This window comes from Poeciliopsis prolifica, unplaced genomic scaffold, assembly GCF_027474105.1.
Source record: "Poeciliopsis prolifica strain line A6 unplaced genomic scaffold, Auburn_PproV2 SCAFFOLD067, whole genome shotgun sequence".
Classification (NCBI taxonomy): Eukaryota; Metazoa; Chordata; class Actinopteri; order Cyprinodontiformes; family Poeciliidae; genus Poeciliopsis; species Poeciliopsis prolifica.
In genome coordinates, this window is record NW_026562442.1 from 1,093,745 (window position 1) to 1,110,681 (window position 16,937).

General features: G+C 36.1%; 2 protein-coding genes across 2 annotated transcripts in view; both read left to right on the forward strand.

Annotated features, from left to right (window-relative positions):
- The first annotated feature begins 2 nt into the window (after positions 1-2).
- Positions 3-1,951, forward strand: ndufa12 (NADH:ubiquinone oxidoreductase subunit A12). Its single transcript, XM_055020346.1, has 4 exons — positions 3-108; positions 411-496; positions 1,510-1,597; positions 1,769-1,951. Exons 1-4 carry the CDS (start codon positions 20-22, stop codon positions 1,947-1,949), a joined length of 444 nt encoding a protein of 147 aa, XP_054876321.1. The 5' UTR covers positions 3-19; the 3' UTR covers positions 1,950-1,951.
- Positions 1,952-6,132: 4,181 nt separating this feature from the next.
- tmcc3 (transmembrane and coiled-coil domain family 3) overlaps positions 6,133-16,937 on the forward strand; it is a 40,664-nt gene continuing 29,859 nt past the window's right edge. The window contains exon 1 of the mRNA XM_055020427.1: positions 6,133-6,408. Coding sequence (XP_054876402.1) covers positions 6,364-6,408 — 45 coding nt within the window. The 5' untranslated portion in view covers positions 6,133-6,363. The remainder of the gene's footprint in view (positions 6,409-16,937) is intronic.

Genomic DNA, 16,937 nt, shown 5'->3' on the forward strand with positions numbered 1-16,937 from the left:
GTTGCACTTCCGTCTAAACATGGCGGAATATGCTAACCTGGTCCGAAGGGCTTTGGGACAGCTAAGAGGTCATGGAGGAGTTCGGGGTCTTCTCACGCAGTTTTTCAGGTCAGTTTAGTCAACAATATTACCAAATATCCCCTTGTATTTAAATATGACACAGAAACTTAAGAAACAGACTGAAATTTCTGCTTAAAGCTATGACTCTGTGAAGCTAACTGTACTTAGCATGTTGACAACAAACGGTGTATTTGCCATATAAAGAACTCATAATTAGATTTAAATGAAGTTTAATATCGGGAATGCCCGTTTTTAAACTCACAAGTGTCTAGTTTTAAATTAGAATCGTTTTTTATTTCTTAAAATATATCCAGAGGTAGTTAAAATCGATGTTTTGCTTGTGTTTGCAGAGTGAACGATATCAAAACAGGCACTCTTATTGGCATTGATAAATACGGAAACAAATACTATGAAGACAAGAAGCACTACTTCTTTGGTGAGTTTATGTGTCTCATAATTTTCTTTAATCGCGTAGATTAAATATAACTTGTCTGACTAGATGAATTAGGCTAAATTATTTTAAAATTCAGAATTTTGCTCTCAACCAGAAGAATCTCAATTAGCATCTCTAGCTTACTAGAGATGCTAGTTTAGTTTGAAATGCTAATTGAGTTAACTGTAGAGTTAATCAAAAGATAAGTCTTGTTAATTGCCAATAATTAATTACATTCAAGGGGTGTTTTTTAATTTATAATCAGAGGGTTGGTTTGTGGTTTTTAACTGTTAATCAATCAAATTTTATTTGTATAGCACATTTCAGCTACAAGGCATTTCAAAGTGCTTTACATCATAAACACAAAACACAAAGGCATGCAACATAGAATAAAATACCAAGTTTTTTTTTTTTTAACAAACAAGATAATTTGAAAACTGCTTTCTAAGTTTATTCAGATTATCTTTGTCAGATCTTGAAATTAGTTTGTCTTTAAACATTTAAGTGTGGAAAAAAAACAAGAAAAAAGCACTGCACTTACTAAAAAATGAATACATTTTAGGAGATTATATTTTTAAATCCTGTATCTTAAATGGCTTACAAAAGCCAGTTGACTTTACGGGTAACTATGAAGTCAAGATTGGAACAGTGCTACAGTATTTATTTAATGTTTGCTAGTTTAAAACGGTTGAGTTATCCACTTTACCCATTTCTGACTATTTTTTTTAAACATTTGCGAAAATGTTTCAGTCTTATGGTCAAATTACTGTTTAAAATTACTATTTTATAGTCTACCTCATTTTAGATTTACACAATTGACGCTTCCCAACTTTATGGTGTTTGTTGTAAGCCTAAAATTAAGAAATTACCACACAAGCTAAATCAGGCCAATATCCAATCGTATTTTTGGTACGAGCAAGTATGTTTTTTTCTGCCTTAATTCCAGATTTTAAATCATAAGTCTTTTGGGACAATTAAAGAAACCGCTTTTTCTGATGTGTTATTTGTGTGTTCAGGGCGTCACCGTTGGGTGATCTACACCACAGAGATGAACGGAAAAAGAACATTCTGGGAGGTGGATGGTAGCATGGTGCCAGCTGAATGGTATCCTCCTCGTTTTTAATTTATGAACTGTTTTAACAATTGTTGGAAGAAGTTAAACCTCAAATTAATCCAGTGATAGTGTTTTCTGTCATTTCAATTAAATGCTGGTTAATTTGAATATGGTTGCACAACTGTAAATGTAACCAAAGCCCCCTTGTCTTCATCGTTCAGGCATCGCTGGCTGCACTGTATGACAGAAGACCCACCAACCACACATCCTCCAGAGCCCAAGAAGTTCCTCGCCGAGGTTCACCAGTTCAATGTGAGTGGTACCCCGCAGCAGTACGTGCCGTACCCCACCACCCGCAAGAAGATCCACGAGTGGGTTCCGCCTAAAGCCGGAGCCCAGTGAACTGTGACTGCTTCATGTTCATGCTGTTAATTATAGTTTCCTGCTTGAATAAAATCTTTTTCCTGATGTTTAAAAAAAGCATGATGGTCCTTCCTTTCAACTTGTTTTGGATTATGATTAAATTCTGAAGATGAACAAGAAAAGAGGTGAGTTGACAGTGACCCACCAGCAGAGGAAGTTGATGTGCAACCAGTGATGGCTTCTTCAATTCACTGTAGTACAGACTGCTACAGGGGATCTTTCCTGCCAACTGCCCTCAATAATTTGAATTAATGAGCTACAACAACATTTAGTGTCCCTTTGGGATTATCAAAGAATATTTAAATTTATTGCAAAAGTAGACTAATGTTTTTAAACAAACAAAAAAAATCCATAAGGCAAGCCAATGTTTTTTTTTTTTTTTCTGTTGTTGGTTGTTAGTGGAACGAGCTAGCTTGTCGAGGAAATACGAACAAATTTTGTCATTACAACCCAGCAGAGCACAACGTATTCCTTTCTAAGGTTTGGGGGTGGGGGCTTTACTTCAAAATAAGAGTCTCAAATGGTCACTTGTTTCAAGCTAACACCGCTATCAACTGTGGAAGTCGTAAAAAACAAACTCACCTACATGGTGCCGTTAGCCACAAGATGGCGTCTAGCGAATCAAAAGCCACTTCGACGAGAAGATTCAACCGCCCGTCGCAAGTTCTCGCGAGAACACTGAACAGATGAATGAACTTCAAAACATTTCGACGAGGATGAACCAGACTAGACATCCAAAGATTTCCATCTGATGTCCTTGATGATTTATTTTTGATTTTCTCATATTTCCTAAGCAAACGGTGAGTTTGACTTGCTTTAAGATTCATCTGCAGGTGGGCCTCCTTTTTACCCCTCCTTTTTACCCCTTGAATGAATCATATAGCTAAAGTATAAAAGTTCTACAGGGCCAGTGTAAATATGAATTTCGGTTAAAAACTCAGAACTTTTGAGATTAATGTAAAAGAAAAAACATCTAGAAATTTCTGAGTTTGAAATGTCAACATTTTGCGAGAAAATAAAACAAAGTAATTTTGAGATTGATTTTCTAGAAAAAAAAACAATTCGAGTTTTGAAACTGAAAAATTTCCAAGTATTTTTTAGAATTTGATCTCAAAATTTTGAATTTGTTTCTAGCAAATTTTCGACTTTGGGAGCTCAGAAATGTTCTTGTTTTTTCAGGAGAATATCTGAGATTTTGCCCTTACATGAATGAATTGTCTTTATTTTGATTAAATTTAAAGAATCCTAAATTAAATGTAAAGCTCACCAGTAACCAGAGTTGCTTGGAAGGGAATGAAATGTATACAGAGTTAAACTGGAGCAAAATTCTGTTACTTTTTTTCTTCTTTGGTTCCATTTGGTGCACAGAAATGTTTGATAATTTCCAACAGTTAAAACCTTCATTTATTTATTTATTGCATTTTCAGATTTTTGCAGCTGCTAAATGAGAAGACTTTCTGTTTTTGTCGCTTCTTCCTCCTCAAACCAGTGCAGGATGTGGAAGCAGAAGAAAACCATCACAAGGTGAGTTTTACTAGCGTTTATTGGCCAAAAGGGGGCGCTCTTTTCTCAGTCTGTGTCAGTGAGTCAGCCCTGTCTTCAAAGCTTCATCAGTTTGGCCCTGAAGGCTTCTGGCATCCTCTCCTGTCAGCATGTTAGCGAACACGGATCCCTTCAGAGAAGATTCGTTTTGCAAAGTGAAGGAGGCGTCGCATTTAAATCCTCAGCGCAATTTCAGAACTATCAGCTGTGAGTGCTTTGATGTGTAATTATAAAGTGTTCCCAAAGCACTCCAAGCTGAAAGTTCTTGCTTTTTATTCAGCAAGGGGCTTATTAGCTGCTCTTCTCCTGCGTCTCTCTGCAGTCTGAATCATCGTCTGCAAATGGAGCAGATAATTTGAGCCTCTGACTCTGTGACTGCTGATGCAGCATCTGGCTGAGGTGGCAGCGATGCCAGCAGCAGGAATGCAATGAAGAGGGTGAATCCTCTTCCTCGTTATTTATCTCTCGATTTGACATCGCGCACAGTCAATGTTCCCCCCTGCCCTGAGTGGTTTCTGCTCCTCTGGGAAAGTGTGAGGTCTTTCCTCAGCATTTACCAGTCTGTAATTCTCCAAATCTTGGATTTGCTTTAATGGGTTTCCTGCACTCATTTGGGCGTGAAGGCTGATAAAAAGCATCAGAGTTCATGTTTATGCCCCTGGGCTGCAGGGCAGACGTCAGTGATCAGGAACCTTCGTCAATAAGACATTGTATGGAGCTCTGGTAGTGCCAAAAAACTTATCAGAAATCTGCAGTCAGACCTGGTATGAAAAAATATAAAATTTGATTTAATAATCCATATCACCAAATTAAGTAGTTATAAAATAGGGCATAAATGAACTACATGTGGGGAATATTTGCTTTCTGCCTTTTATTTATTTTATTTTTGAGACATAATTAGGGTACAGTAGTTGTTTTTTATATGAGGCTTTCTCAGTAAATTAGACTTGGACTGTAGGAGTCAGCTGAAGTGACTTGACATCTGATTGTGTCCCTCTGGGACTTCAAGCCGTACATTCAAGCAAAGTCATGCAAGTGAAATTACAGGGTGTGGTAGAACAGAATGGTTTTATTTATGAAAATGTTCCAAACTGTGTTAAATGAAAGTTTGATCTGCAGCCTTGATAGGAGTCAAATTCTCCGGACGAAGAGCAAATGAGGTTAAATGCTTCCTTGTTTTATCTAAATTAGCTTTGGACCATCCTCTGTAAAACACAGAGTTAATCTCTTATAATCTCAGGTTTATGTAAACAAACAGAAGGCCGTGCAGAACTACACAGCTCCTGTTTTTTAAAGTATTGTTTAAATCGGTTTCAATTATTCAACGTTTAACTTGAGAACATCTCACATACTTTAGCAAAATCATCCCATTTTATTTTGCATGTAGAAACTTATTGTGGTTCTCAAATAACCATTTGTCTAAACTTGTAGGTAAAATTCTACTTTTTGTTTCCGTTCAAGTTGTTTAAAAAGTTTCAATTATAAATATTATTATTTTCTTGTTGCTGTTTCTATAACCCGTTTTAGACGGAGCTTAAAGTAACGGACCTGCATCTTATTTAGTCTCATAGCTATTTATTTACAGAACTTATTATCTTATTTACTTTAAATTTCTTCTGTCTTCTGCCCAGTAAGTTTATTTAATTTCATTTCATTTAAAATTTCACTGTGACATAATATCCTTGCAATGATAAACACGTTTTTTAAGGATAAGGATTTGCATATAATATATATCATTTTATATTACATTATGCATGTACTATATGTATTATAAAGTATAATATTTTATAATATATTTTTTATATTTTATGTTATATGTTTTAAACATATATTTTAATGTGATTTTCTTCCACAAACTAAGTGGACGTAATTAAATAAAATTTCAAAATGTTCCAAGCAAACATTACTATATTATATTGTATTATATTATGTGTAATAGATTATATAATTAATTATTTTTTTATGCTTTTTAAAATTATGTAAATGTGGATTTTTTTCCACCCACTGACTGGATGTAATTAAATAAAACTAAATTAAATAAAAAAAACCTCACTGTCACATAATGTCATTGAAATGATAAACTAATTTATTTTTAGTTTTTTTGCTCATCTTCACCTCTCTACTGTCTCTTAAGAGAAAAAAAAACACACAATTTCCAAACTTTGCAGGAATTTACACAAATGTTGAGTTTTATTGTCTGATGTTTGAATTTGTATCAACAGCACAGTCACTCATTTCTCAGGGGGAATCGCTAACAGCAACAAAAAAGACAAACTGATGCTCAAAATATCGCTCGTTTATTATCCTTTCGGTTGGCTGAGTGACAAAAAGAAGCAGCTTCTTCCCGGTTTGGACAGAATGTCCCAGTGAGCCTGAGCGGAGAGCAGAGTCCAGCCTGGCCACGTAAACACGCCGGCCGTTATCTGTCTGTCCTGTTCAGTAAAACGTTTTCCCCTCAGGGAGCGAATCCTGCAATCCTTCACTTCCCTGAAACCTCCTCATCCTCTCCGCCTGCTCGCTCCTGATTGGCAGGTTTTTGCTACTGTCTGATAGCAATCAGAGGGAGAAAAATGCCTTTACCCCAGAGAGAGAGCACTTGGTGGCTATAAATGTTGAAAACACAACTCCACCGGAGGAATCTGAGCCACTTTGATTCAAATAGCTGCTGCCACACGGAGAGCAAGATTTCACAATAAGACTGTTGCACACGAAACACAGAGAGAGAGAAAGACGCTGCTGCTGCTGCTTTCGCTGCTCTGTTGGAGTCCTGGAGCTTCAGAGTGCCAGCGACCCACAGGGGGCTTCATGCACTTCCATGCACTTTGACCTCAGGCTCTGAGGGAGAGGAGGGATGAGGAAGAATTACAGCGCCATCCCGCTCATCTGGGTGACAGAGGTAGAAATACACTTAAAAACTCTCTCTGTTGTTGCTCCTGCTGCCGCTAGCTTCAATCTGTGCTCTGCAAAAACACAAAATCTGCAACAATTTTAAAATTGGACAAAACTAACTTGTAAGTAACTTGATAGCAAGATGAAGGAGCTTGTTTTAGAGAAAGTACTAGTTCAACTGGCGGATTATTTCACTGATAGCAACATGTTTTCTTTAACCTTTATAACCGTAATAGCTGTTACTGGATTTTGTTTTATGATGTTGAACTGAATTTTTCACTAGTTTTAATGAATTAAAGCTCCTATATCTTGCTAATAAGTTACTTTAAATTCATTTCTTCTTACGTTAAGTTTACAAAGAAATTTGCTCTTGAAACTAGACAAAAATATTTGGTAATATTTTGTGTTTTTGAAGCTTGCTGTTGGGAAAAACAAACCCGCCATTATAATCTTGATATTTACTCTAACAACGAGACTTTTAGATGTCTTTATGAGTCAAATTCTGTTTTTTAAAGGTTTGTTCTTGCTACAGCTGTGCAGTAAAGCGTTTTCATGGACGTACAATAACAGTAAAGGAAGTGCAACTCGAAGCGATAATAGTTGAGTCAGACAAGTTTCACCATGTTTCATTCTAAGAAATGCTTGCTGTTGGCGTTTGTGGTTTGAGTAACAGCTGAGGAATGCCGGCTCAAATGCACATAATTTTTTTCATTTTGTTTGGTTAGTTGTTGTTTTTCTCGCTATACCGTACCAAGTTTCTGTTCTGTAAAAAGGAAGCAATGCGTTGTTGTGCTGAGAGTGTGCATCACGTCCATGTCTGCACACTAAGATCTTACGCAAGCCCTGTGCTGCAGCACAATGAGGCCCTTCCTGTCAGGCCAGCAGTCGTCTTCAGTCCACAAACCAGGAAACAGCCGAGGAGAAAAGCCTCTTTTTAATCGCTCCGTGATCTGTCAGCTCCTGATCTGCATTTATCTTTCATCGCCGGCTCTTATCACGGGTTTTTGCCGACAAACCCTGAGTGGTGGCTATTTCTGCAGCGCAGTGCTGTCCGTCTCATCAATCTCTGTTTTCCACTGTTTGACAGAGGAGATCATCTCAGCAGCACAAGCCCCCGTCTCCATGTGGGATTTGTACTTTCATGCTTAAATAAAATAGTTTGACTTTAGTTTTATTTTTTCTTTGACTCCAAAGCCGGCCTTGACTTTAATTCATCATTTAAAAAAAAAAAGTTAAAAGTTTTGATTAATTATGCAACTGCTATAGATATTTGTCCAGTTGGAAAGACATGAAAAGCCTGTTAACGGCAATATCATGTAAAATTTGTAACTTTTCCGAGCTTTACATCATGTCATAATATAATTCCTTCATCTGAAACATGAAGTGTTGCTTTTATTCTTTCATGCATGTTTAAGAAATCATTTAATCTCCAGGGAAACCATTCAGCTGGTGGACCTAGCTCCGCCTTCAAGACAAAGCTCCTCCTCTGAGCTGCAGTTTCCATCCTCCAAAGCTTCCAACACTTAGTTCCTTCAGACTAGCCAGCAGCAATTAGCAAACACCTCATTAAGCCAGCTACTTCTCAGTGCATCGCAGGGAAAAGTATTCTTAAAGCTTTAATCAAGGAGCCATGTTGTGATGACTTCCTGAGGGCAGAGTTCTTAAAGAGACAGAGGCCCAATTTCAAGGTGTAAAATTACAAAGTCAATTTTCTTTTAAGTCATTTTTGTTACATATAGGATTTTTATAACAACTGAAGATAACATGGTTACTTGATTGTGTTTTAAAACACCACTCTAATGAAGCCTTAAAATGTTTTAAATTTGTTTTTAAAATGTAACTATTAAATTTTGTCATGGCAGCAATTTTAAATGTAGTTTTTTCTCTGGACTTTTCTTAGGCAAAAGTTTAAGTCGCACTCAAATATCTTCATTGAGTTGTGTGACTCGAGGCGACTGATACTACCGCTAACTAGCTGCTAACATATAGCTAGCTAGCTAGCTTTCATATGCTGATTTTGCCAGTGGCTGACTTCTACTGTCAATGCATACGATATTACTCAGTGCAAAAATATGTTAGAGCGCCATCTGCAGTGTGAGAAGCAAAAAGCCTAATTCATACTTTTCGCTCTGCTTGATTGAAATGCAGCAAGTTCCACTAACCATCTGTTTTTTGTCTTGAATTTTATTCAAGATGGCATTAAAAAGATCTTAAAGAGTCATAAAGTTGACTTGCAAAGTTTGCAGATGCCCTGATTAAGAACAATACCAGTCAGCGATCTGTAATAATCCTCATTTTTTCTGCATTTCAACAAAAATAGCCGCACAGTTCTGAGAAACTCTTGGGTTCCTTTCAGTGTCTGTACATTTGAGCATTTCTCTTCCTGGTATTTCAAAATTAGCACCAGCTGTTAGAACCGGATTTTTCCCCCGCTGGTGCATATTTTCTGCTTCTTGTGATATAAATGGAGGACTTGTCAGTCATCAGCTCAGCCAGAGTTTCCAAGAAATCTCATTTGATCTGAACAAGTTTACACTGAAGCTTTATTTCCCGTTCTTTTTCCCGTTCTTTTGTTCTCTATTCATTAACCTGCACAGGTACTGAGACCTCTCTTATGACCAAACATTCGATAATATTCCTCCATTTGTCCCACTGTAGACATTTATTACAGATTGTTTATAAGAGAAACTGACCCACAGCATGATAGGTGCTCTACTGTATTTAACAGTTTGTATGAGGTGATTTTCTATATTCACAAATATCTATAAAACAGTCAGGGATGCTAATTAGAGGTGGGGACCCCTAATGCCCACCCCTGAATTAGGGGTGGGCATTTATTGAATTGTTTATCATTTATTGCAATACATTTCTTATCATGATAATGATTTGAGTTTATAATCACAATAAAGTCCAAATAAGGATATTTTAATAACCCCAAATTGTTTGTATTGTCAATATTTGCAATTTTTGTGCAATTGTTTGTTCTATTCAAGTGTCTATAAATATTGAAAGTGAAAATATGATTAAATTTAATGACTGTGTGTAGTTTAGTGATACAAATCCCAAAGTTTATCTTCATCCAGTTATTGTCCATCTGATGCTGAATTATTGGATAATTTAAATAAATTTGTCCAAGAGACATGTTCGTCTGTTCTTGCGCGTTTGTTTGGGTTAATTGAGAGTTATTGCTTTTCTTTGAGGTTTTAATGTTCAGCCGGAAACATTTATTTTTTCTACTGCTTTTGATTAGGCAAAGTGCTTCTCCTGCCAGCGAGTTTTACTTTCAGTGAGGTCAAACTTGTTTGTCATCTGCCGCAAGCTTCTGGGGAAAATTGTCGCGATCCACTTCCTGTTGAACTTCCCCGTCGGCTTAGGAATGAACCTGTAGCTGAAGATGAGCCTTCTCAGGAAGGAACAGAAAAAACCTGACGCTTTAATTGCTTGACAAGTTTGCATGCAGGTCTGAGTCATCGTTTTGAATTCAAAATTAGCATTCAAAAGGAGAACAAAGCATTTTTTTCCTGCTTGGTGGAGTGCAAGCTGCTGCAAATCAAAATAAAATTAAAGTCTCTATAGACAAAAGTGAACACATTAATTATGATATTGCCGTTATGCATAATTGATATCGTCATGATAGACATGATGTTTTAATGAGGCCTCACATTTTTGCATTACTCTTCTACAAACTAATTATGTTCTCTCACAAATGGGACATTTCATGCTGGTTCTGATTCATTATGTTTCCTCTCTGATTGCTTTCACTTAATTACTCATACAGTTTTCTTCCGGCTGCAGTAATTGCTGTCCAGACATTTCACTCTGTGTGTCCGTCACATCCACATGGTGGAAAAAAGATCATGTAAATCCAGATTCTCAAAAGATGTCAGTCACATAAATTTAAAAGCAATCAACATTCGTAAAAATATTTAAAAATAAAAATACATCCCTAGCAACCAGCTGTTAACGTCTGTTATCATCTATGCTTTTGGAAGTTGGATAGATAAATTTTTTAAAATATATTTAAATTAAATATAGAATGTTTTAATTTTTATTTTGTTTTTATCTTTGTGACCTTAATGTCAAGCCAACACAATAGTAATAGTAGCAATATCCTATTCTTGTGCATGTATAATACATGAGGATAATATGTAAAAAATTCAAGTCAAAATTAATAATATATAATAATGTTATTATGTCTGAAAGTGATAAAATAATCAAAAAGCACCAGGATATCTGTGTGCAGTTGTGATTCTGATTCCTTTGCCCTATTTTATTTATTTATTTTATTTATAAAATGACATTTTTTGATCATCTAAACCAGTAAATCCAGTTTCCTTTAATTTAATGTGATTTTCAACACTGTTTGTCTCAAATTGGCCAAGCTACAGAGACAAAGGGCATTTTCTATCTACATGTATAAGCAGCATTATGCTGCATAAGAGGATTTGTTCACTGACTTGTCCGGTTGAGTCAAACAGCCATGTGTGTGTTTGCGTGTTTTCATCTTCATTAACATATAACCTTGTTTTTTCTCGTAGCCTCTAGTCAGCCACTCAGAAAAGAGAAAAAAAGGTTTTGTATTTTAAACAGAGGCAGACATCTTTGGTAAAACCACCAACGTGTCTTTTCTAGCTCATCTTCATTGGTTAATTCTAAGAAACAATGTTATGTATTGAAATTCAACATCTTTAATCAATAATCTGGTTCAATTTTCCCCAAAAACAATTGCACTTTTGGCTGCAGAATTATTTTCTAAAGTTTTTTTTTTTGGGACGTTTCTGTTCATTTCTGTCCTTTTTTTTAAAAAAATTCAGTTTAAGTCAGTTTATTTTTACAGCACAACACAAATCTAACTATACAGACAAATTCCAAGTCCATTACCTCCATTTCAAATTGATCCCAGTTGTCAATCATGTTCAGTTCATCATTCAAAGTGGTTACAACGTTTTTTATCTTCAGAAATAAAACCGTGGAGTGAATAGACTCTTTACAAGGAGAACTTTATATATTAAAAAAGTCAAAAGTACATTTTACAAGATATTCTAGTCAATACAGAAACAATGCAATATGTGAAAATGTATTTACTTCAAAAAATTGTGATTAGTTACATTATCCAGGAAAGACGCATTAATAAGACAAAATTAGTGATCACTTTATATAAAAATAAAGTAGTAATGACTGTTAATTATTAGCATTGTCTGTAAAAGAGACACAAGTAAGCAAAAAACTAACCTAGTTGAACCGATTTTGTTGCACAAAAATGCCTCAATTAGATGATGCCATTAATTAGCAGACATTTTTAGTCACCATGCTGGAGATTTCTCTGCTTAGCTTTCTGACATTTTGAATGCCAGTCTGATAAACACTATGTTTTTATCTCTGACCTCTCATTTTTAATATCACATCTCTGTCTTCCAATTCCTCCATATCCCAACGTTTGCCGTTTTGTGTTGAAATAAAACCACAGAAGGGTTTTAAAAAAACTGGACGAGAAGACAAAGCAGCTAAAATGTCACAAGCTGCTGGTGCTGAGTGGGCAGTGACTCGGGCCTGCAAAGGGACAGCGACACATGAAAGCTGGTATCCCAGCAAACCTCCTCCGCATGCTTTCAAAGCCTGACCCTTTAGATGTTTATTTCAAGCCGCCCCTGGTGCCCTCTGCATCCTATGAAAGCATTCAGGGACTCAAAGGGTCACATCTGCTTATGCTGTGTTGTAGCTGCAGGGTTTGGTATATAAAAGTTGTGAATAAAAGCTAAACAAATAGTTTTGGTTACCAGCCAGGCCTCTGCATATTTTAATACAATTTAGATCTGATGTGTACACACTGCATAATTATTTTTTCCCTACTTTCAGGAATTAAATCAGACCAAATTTTTCTTTTTTCTGTTAGGATTACCAATCTTAATTCAATTCCTATCGATTCTCATCTCCCTTCCTGGCTCTGTCTGGAATTTCTCCCATTGAGTTGGATTCCTCTCATGATGAATTTCAATCAGGCCAATCAGCAAACAGAAGAAGTTTTGAACAATGATGTTGATTTTCTGTTTCTGTAGTTTCAGCAATGAGTTGAACAGAGCCATTTAGTGTTTGTTTGCTACGCTTTCAAATACTGATCAACTAAAGTCAGAGGATGAGAAATGTTTAACTCAAGGACCAAATTAAGACGTTGTGCAAATGATTCATTGAGATAAAAAGAACTGAAAGGAGCACTGCAGCTAATACTAGCTGTAAACACATGGCAGGAGGGGTGGGCATGTATTGTATCGTTTATTATTTAAATTGTATAATTTCTTAGTATGATAAGAATTCTGATTTATTGTCGTCACGATATATTCCAACTAATGAAGTTTAAAAACCTCCAAAACTGCCTGGAATTAAGTTTTACTATTTTATCCACGGTTTGTTCAATTATGTTATTAATATTTATGACTTAATTTGAAGATCAAATGAAGTAACTGCTCAGTTTAGGTTTTTTTATTCATGTCTCAAAGAAGTTTTTCTAGAGCAGTATTTCTGCTTGAGACGATGATTAAAAGTTTGAGTCCACATCGCTCATGGCAACCATATTGGATTTTGATCTTGAGATTGATGAGAAATTCAATTTTTCTGACTTCGCAGGAGCTTTCATATTTATTTTATCAGCTTAACTTGTTTTATTTTTAAGAAACACACCTGAAAAAGTCCAGCTCTTCTTTTTATATAGCTTGAAAATGTCTTGATAGCTTATATCAGTCAAAATTGGTTTAAAACATTTCATTATGACTCCTGATTAAACGAAAGTAACTTTAAGATATCAATAGATTCTATTTATTCCTCTGATTTTCAAACACCCCTGCTTGGTGCCGTGCATGTTGAAGGAGTCGACGTATTTCTGTCGCTGTGAAGTGAAATGAATTCAGACCCTCGTCGTGTTTCCCTGAAAGAAACAGTTTGAAAGGGCTTGTAATGACCTGAGATGTGATTGCTGGAGCAGATTGGCTGGAGGAGAGCCACAGGTTTTCCATGCATAATAATGAACAGCGATTGTCAGAGACGGAGCGAAACTGCTTGAGTGCTGAAGCAGCAGGAACCCACAGAAATGGCAAAAAGCAGTTTCCAAGAAAGGCCACGTTGTGTGAGAATAAATGTAGTAACAGAAAATTCTTTGCAGGTCCCTGTTTTTTTGATGAATAGTTCATACAGATTGAAGCGGGTCAAAGGTTAGGAAAGCTCTAGAATGTACAAAATCATTCTGAGTTAATGAGGTTTTAGTCTGGTCAGTTCTGCCTGTTTGAGCTCTTTTCAGGCCTCTTGTCAATTTAATCCAAACAAACGCAATTATACAAATGTACATCTTTGAAAAGCATTAGTGGAGCCTCCTTCACAACCAACAAAAAGGCAGCAAGTTATTCTGGACATAAAGTCAACAACAAAACACTTCTTTTACAGTGGCCATTGTTCAGTAAAATCAGCTGGAACAGTTTATTTAATCCTTTTTTTTTTAATTGGTGGCATTTTACACACTTCTATGTTTGTCTCGGGTCGAGTAGGTCGACTTCACAACAAACACATTCAGGTTCTTCGTATTTATTATAAGAAAATAGAAAATCAAGTTGGTGGTTAACATCAGTGCAGCAGCGTGTGCCTCTATACATTAAATAAAGTACAATAAATAACCTGAAACTACAAGGCAAAAACTCCCAAGTTAGCAGAAACAAACATTTTCAAAATTAAACATGACTAGAATTGACAACATTAATAATAATAACAGTTAAAAATAGTTAAATTACTCATGAAACACTGAATATTATTAAGTTTGTCTGAAGTATATCATAAATTATGACACTTATTCTAATACAGGCCGCAGTTACCACGGCAACAGGACATGGGGGCGGAGCTGTCATTTACCGTTACTATGGTGACCACTACAGCCGAGCTTAAAACACCAGAAACAATTTAACTAAACAAAGTAAATTCAAAGAATAAGTCAATAAATTTTGACAAATGGCATCACATCTATAAAATAAAATAAATAAAAATAAAATGAAACCCTGTTGCACATAAACCAATACTGCAGCTGACTTTATATAGAGTTTTATTTCACACTTCTGGTTTTCTATCCAAATAAAATTCATCAAACCTTTTGGTTGTAACATGACAAAAAGTTTAGATGTCGGGTTCAAGACATGACAAATCCTCTTGTCCGATCTATTAAAGAAATTGTTCTACATGGACATAAGTTATAATTTTAAGTTTAAAGAGCATTTTGTTTAGATTTAAACCCCTTTTATTCTCACTGTCATTCAAAACCAGATTTATTCTCCCCCTTTTTTCTCCTCCTTAACTACTGTATCAAGGTCACTTATACTGCAACAAAATAAAACTCCCCACCACATAAAGCTGAGTGAATAACGGAGACGCATCTGCTTAAATTTACCGTTGGCCTTTTCCCCACGTCCCCCGGCTCAGCCACTGATTTAGTTCCCCTGCCTGGTGGGAACAAAAGAGGCGGCTGGAGAGGAGGGAACCCAAAGAGCAAAATGCTATTGTGGAGATTGAAAAGAGCTGAGAAGGATTAGGAGGAGCGGTGGAGCTTCTTCTTCTTCTGGTTGCTTTTTTCTTGAGAGTGGAAGGATGAGTTTAACAGAAACGTGGAGGATACGGTTCCCACTAATTCAGGAGTGCTTCAATTCAGTGCTGGGGGCCATTTGTGGCCCTTAACTACAATAAAAAATGGTACAAAGTTGTTTTTCTGGTTCAAGGTAGGCAGCTTGATGTATTAAATAAATCTTATAGTGACATTTTCACTGCCTGTTAAAAATACAGCAAGTACAACAGAAAAGATTCAGACATTCAGTAACTTTTACTCGTTGATTCACCCTTTCAGTAAAAGGTTTGTGAAGAATCCACAACCATACACAGTGTTTCCCCCGGGGTATTATAAGCCTGGCGGGCCACCAGGCTTTCCTTGTGCCCCTGCCTATTGCTTATTTATATATATTTTTGAATGTTTGCATTTTTTAAGACTTTATAGTTGGTGTTCAGACATTAATCTTACAATAACACATAATTATCTAGTGATGTTTTTAAATTTTCTGTCAAGTCTAAGGATTTTTAACGCAAAAACATGACGGGCCACTGGATGAATGACTGCCGAGCGCCACAAACACCGACAGATAAAAGTAATAGATAATGTTTATGTATATTAATACAAGGCAAAGCTGGTGGATTTTATGTTTCAGCTCCCTTTCCTATGTGAATCAGAGTTCTTGATTGTATTAAAATACTATGTTGTGTTAGTTCAGATAGGAATGAAACATGGAAACTTTGACCCAGCTTTCAAATTTTACCTTTGGTCTCCAACTAATCAACATCACCGTCTCTTTGTCCTCTACCTTATCTGTCAACCCCAGTGACAGGTGCCATCACAAACAGATAACCAACGCTCATATTCCTGGAAAGGATTTAGTGATGTTGGACAACAGACAGGACAGCTGACCTCTGGGTGTTTGATGATATCATGTCAGACTGATTATTTCTGCCTGCTGTACATGTGAGTGCCCAGAATAATAAGTCATCTCTAATCCCCATCTCTAATCCCCAACCTCCAGTCTCTGTTGCAATTGGATATTGGTGGAAACTTTGTAGTTTGGAGGCCAAGATTCACAAATGTGGCCTTTTTTGTGTCGAGCAATCTTAAAAAAAAAATCGTCATTCAAAATCATTTCTTTTCTAATTTCCTAAATTGTTTTTTTTGTCATGTTAGTGCTTTAAAGCTGCACTGAAATATTTTTTTTCACATTTTTGTTAAAATTATCTTCACAACAGTATAATATAAGTTAGATAACCTGTGAAAAAATTCTCCCAGTGCCAAATAGAGAAATACTCCTGTCAGTCAGAAACAACCAATCAGAGTGTCAATCAACCGCCAGTAGCACATTTAGCAGTGCGTACATGCGGTTGATTGACAGCGCTAAAACCCTCCTCCTGGCTCCAATTGTTAGCTTTTGACCAGGAGCTGAAATATGCAGACGATACACAGCTAATTATGAACCTATTCAAGCACTGAACAGATTCTTAGAACAAACCAAAGTGTAGATGTGGCATAACTTTTCTTAAGAAATAAAAATAAAAAAACTGAAGTAATTGTTTTTGGACCTAAAGAGGAAGTTTGTAGCTTTTTAGGCTAAAAGCTACTGAAATATCACACCTGAACCTTCAAAAACACATAAAGAAAATTAAAAAGTCAGTTCTGTTGATGCAGAAATGTGCTGTACAGATAAACATGTCTTTCCTTTCAGTATTATGAGCTTCACAGTTGGGAATGATCTGTAAAAACTATGAGTTGGTCAGTTATGACTGTCCGTTGGTGTGACATTTTCTGCTCTAATCAGCTCCCAGCATGACTGTCATGAAATAACTAAACCATCATCATCTTCAGAAATACTGGTTTGATTTCTTTGTCAAAATGATCTTTGTTTCTCTTTTCTGCTTGCTGACTTTTACTGCTAACCCACATGAGACTCACTGCAAAAAAAAAAATGTTTTAACTTT